We start from the raw sequence: 4,459 nt of genomic DNA on the forward strand, positions 1-4,459 counted from the left end.
ATCCAAGAATTGGAGGCCCGTGGATGTTGAGACCCATTTAAATATGTCCAAACCAGCACTCATTAACAGGGAAAAGAAGTCGAGTAGAAATCATATTTAGGCTGAAGAAGAGAGAGAGAGAGAGAGAGAGAGCATAGTTTGGCCAAGAAAATACAAAAGAAAGAGTGGTGTTTTGAGAAATAGACATCACAGAATGCTAATTAAATTACCTAAATAAGCAAACTTATGGAAGGGAAGAGATCACACGAGCACAAGTTCTACGTACACCCGAAATGAAGAACTAAAGGCAGGGGAGAGAGCACGAGATTGCTCATTTCTTACATGCTCTTGATAGTCTCGGTCTCTTCAACTTGGCTACCTTCACCACTATGGTCACATAAGCCTTGTTCGCTGCTTGATCTGCAAAGCTGAAATATGCACGTCTCCAATCTTTCTTGAACTGCAAAACTCCAAAAAAGCCCCAAAACCCAGTCGCAAATCCTAGCATTATGACCACATAGAACAATGCCTTGGAAAGCTTATCCTCTTCATGTGTATCTTTAGGGTGAAGGATTTTCGGTGTTTGAGATGCCCTAACGCCAAGGCATTTTTTTTTCAAAACATCACCGCAGAGTAGAGGATTACCAGCATAAATGGAAGGATCGTCGAGTGTTTGAATTTGATTTCCTTTTGGAATTTGCCTTATAAAGTTATTTTGTGACAAGTTGAGGTGGCCCAAAAATGTTAACGCTGAAATGCTCTGTGGAATTGTCCCTGAGAGGTGATTGTTTGAAAGATCAAGAGACTCCAATGACGTCATATTCCCAATGCCAATGGGAATATCTCCAAAGAGATGGTTGTAAGACAAGTTCAAGCCATGCAATCCTGAGAGGAAAGAAAGTTCTTCCGGGATTGACCCATTCAAAAAGTTGCTAGAGAGATCCAAATTGACCACAAGTTGCAAAACAGTGTCGGTGTACTCATTATATCTTCCCTTCAAGATCTCAACCACGTGCTCTTGATTCCAATTTGGATAACTGTCTAAAGATGAGATTATATCTTCTATAGGAGCAACGGCCACAGATCCAAATGGATTGCCTTGATTGAAGTTGATCATGTTGCTCATATTGCCAAGACAATGTGGGATCATTCCCGTCAAATTGTTCACAGCCATGTCTAATATTTGCAGTGTTGATAATGAGCAAAGCTGTGGAGGGATGCTGCCAACAAACCTATTTTCTCGTAGCCTGAGGATTAACAAGGACTGAAAGCTTTCATCAAACCATGTTGGAATGCTTCCAGACAAATTATTCTCTCCAAGGTCTAAAATTACTAGACTTGTGCAATAATCTAAAGCCTGAGGAAGCTCCCCATTGAGACGGTTTCTGTTCAAGTGTAGGGTGATAAGGTGGGGCAATGATCCAAGTGAGCTAGGAATTACTCCGGACAACTTATTGAATGACAAAGTCAAGAATAATAAAGAACCCTTCCAACAATCTGGAATACTACCAGATAGGCTATTATTGGCAAGATTTAAATCAAACAACTCCATGTCGCATAATGATGATGGTAGAGTACCATTGATTAGGTTATCATTGAGATACAAAGTATCTACTTGGGACATAATACCAATATCTATTGGAAGAGATCCAGAGATCAAGTTGTGAGAGAGATCTAAATAGGAACAATTAATAGACATGTTGGGCAAGGGCCCAGTAATCTGATTGTAAGATAGATCAAGCCAAGAAAATGTCAAGTTGGTTGACCATTCTGGTAATGGCCCAGTAATTTGATTGTAAGATAGATCGCGCTGAGAAAGTGTCAAGTTGGCTAACCATTTTGGCAAGGGCCCAGTAATATTATTGTAAGATAGATCCAGCTCAAAAAGTGTCAAGTTGGCTGACCATTCTGGCAAAGGCCCAGTAATCCGATTGTACGATAGATCCAGCTCGGAAAGTGTCAAGTTGGCCGACCATTCTGGCAAGGGCCCAGTAATCTGATTGTAAGATAGATCAAGCTCGGAAAATATCAAGTTGGTTGACCATTCTGGCAATGGCCCAGTAATCTGATTGTAAGATAGATCGAGCTCGGAAAATGTCAAGTTGGCTGACCATTCTGGCAATGGCCCAGTAATCTGATTGTAAGATAGATCGAGCTGAGAAAATGTCAAGTTGGCTGACCATTCTGGTAATGGCCCAGTAATCTGATTGTAAGATAGATCGAGCTGAAAAAATGTCAAGTTGGCTGACCATTCTGGCAATGGCCCAGTAATCTGATTGTAAGATAGATCGAGCCAAAAAAACGTTAAGTTGGCTAACCATTTTGGCAAGGTAATCTGATTGTAAGATAGATCGAACTGAGAAAACGTCAAGTTGGCTAACCAATATGGCAAGGGCCCAAAAAGGGAAGCATTGGAGAGTCGATAACTTTGGCGTCCACTTGTGTCTGAATCCATTGGGGAAATTTAGTTCCAAATTTACAAGAGTCCATCAAAATAATTTCCAATTGGAAAGGGGGTATCCAGTTAGGTTTTGCCATGAAACCCAAGTTATTATTGTCACCAATGGACAACTCCTTGAGCCTTGACAAATTATAAAAATGGATTTCGGTAATCATACCTTCTAAATGATTACGAAGATAAACAACCGTTGCAAAGCCCCCAATTTCCCTAATGACTCAGGAATATGCCCTGCCAATTGATTAGAAGAAAGATCTAACGATCTCAATGATGACAACCAACCTATTGAAGGTGGAATGGTCCCATTCAATACATTATTTGAAAAATCTAGTGTTTCCAAGTTTGACAATGATCTAATGGCACTAGGAATTGGACCAGAGAAGAAATTCTCATAAAGCATAATACGCTTTAAGTTTTTGAAGTGCTTCAACCAGTCGGGCAAAGCACCCTTAAGATGATTATAACATATCTCTAGACTCTCTAAGCTATTCTCGATGAGTCCAGATGAATGTCCTTGGGTTGTTGAAATTTCTTCTCCAATTTGGTTACCACACAAACTCAATGACTTGAGGTACTGATGGTTCTTTAAGAATGAGAATAAGCCTCCTTCAATGCTGTCAAAATTATTTCCCTCAAGATTGAGATGAGCAAGGCTTGTAAACTTGTCAAACCACATGGGAATTGATGAGTTAAAAGAGTTCCATGAAAGATCAAGGTGCTGAAGAGAAGTCATGTTTTGAAATAAAGTGCTTTGGATGGGACCTTCAAAAAGATTACTCGAAAGATCAAGGTACTGAAGATGAATAAGAGAAGTAGAATTGGCCAAGTGATTAGAAGACATATGAAAATTATTCATTTTACAAAATGATAAGCTCAAATGCAATAAAGCTGGGAGTGTTCTGATCACTTGCATGAGGACTCTTTCGTTCGCAATCATTAAGCCACTCATGTCGAGGTACTTTAGTGACTGAAGATAAGAAACCCACAAGATATCATCCATAACCAAACCTCCAATGTAATTATGAAGATCGAGGATTTCCAACTTGGTGAGATTTCCCAATTGTTGAGGAACCGTTTCATAGAAGTTAGAATTAGACAAATTGAGGTACCTCAAATGTTTCATCGAACCGAGAAATTCAGGGATTCTTCCATGATTGAAATCAATATTGCTTAAGTCCAAGTGGTTCAAGTATCTCAAGTGGAGCAAAGAAGAGTTCAACTCACCAGTCAGGAAGAGCATTGGTTCTGCGGGAAAATGAATACTAGTTTTGTCTTTTCTCCATGGGGTTAATAATTGGAGCTTGATGACATGACCATATACTCTATCACAGATCACCCCTTCCCATATGCAGCAATTTTTGCCTTTCCACGAAGAAAGCAAGCCATATGGATCTAAGAGGCTTTGTCGAAGCTGGAGCAAAGCCTCCCTTTCTTGTTCTCTGCAAATAGACGTTGAAGTGTTACAAAAGCACACACATGAATTATCTAAAATGAGTAATAGAATTACTAGTGTGAGCACTTGGGAGCAATAACTCCTCATGGGCAATGAGGGAGAGGATGAATTCATGTTTTAGAGTGAAGGGTATAAGAGTCCTCTAATCAAACCCAAATCATTTATAGAGAAGGGAAGGGAGAGATTTCTCTTTTAACATGACAAGTGGTGGTTATATGCATGCACTTTATGTGAATGCATGCGTATCATGTATATGCAATGCATTTAAGGTCTACACACGATAGTTGTCATAAGGGAGGAAAGGCACATCCATTTTTGCAATTGGTGAGCAGACCCCATCTAGACGAGAAGTCCATGTCAACTCGGAAGCAAGACAGCGCAATAAAATCGAATTGAATCAAGGTCACACTTTTATTATCTCGACTTTGTTTTTGTCTTAGTTCGCAGTGCTAGGGTGGGAGAGATTGAGCCACAAAAGTGACCTATTAGGCAGAATGCCTGGGCAAAGCCCCATATATGGAAGCAATTGAGAGAATTATGACATGGTCTTCCACTTGTGTCTTCATCCA

At 39.9% G+C, this 4,459-nt stretch overlaps 1 protein-coding gene across 1 annotated transcript; it reads right to left on the reverse strand.

Annotated features, from left to right (window-relative positions):
* Nucleotides 1–310: 310 nt before the first annotated feature.
* On the reverse strand, nucleotides 311–2,434 carry LOC104414816 (receptor-like protein EIX1). Its single transcript, XM_039299869.1, has one exon. The coding sequence runs from the start codon at nucleotides 2,432–2,434 to the stop codon at nucleotides 311–313; it is 2,124 nt and encodes a 707-aa protein (XP_039155803.1).
* Nucleotides 2,435–4,459: the final 2,025 nt, after the last annotated feature.

The sequence above is a fragment of the Eucalyptus grandis genome, chromosome 1 (genome assembly GCF_016545825.1).
Source record: "Eucalyptus grandis isolate ANBG69807.140 chromosome 1, ASM1654582v1, whole genome shotgun sequence".
Taxonomy (NCBI): domain Eukaryota; kingdom Viridiplantae; phylum Streptophyta; class Magnoliopsida; order Myrtales; family Myrtaceae; genus Eucalyptus; species Eucalyptus grandis.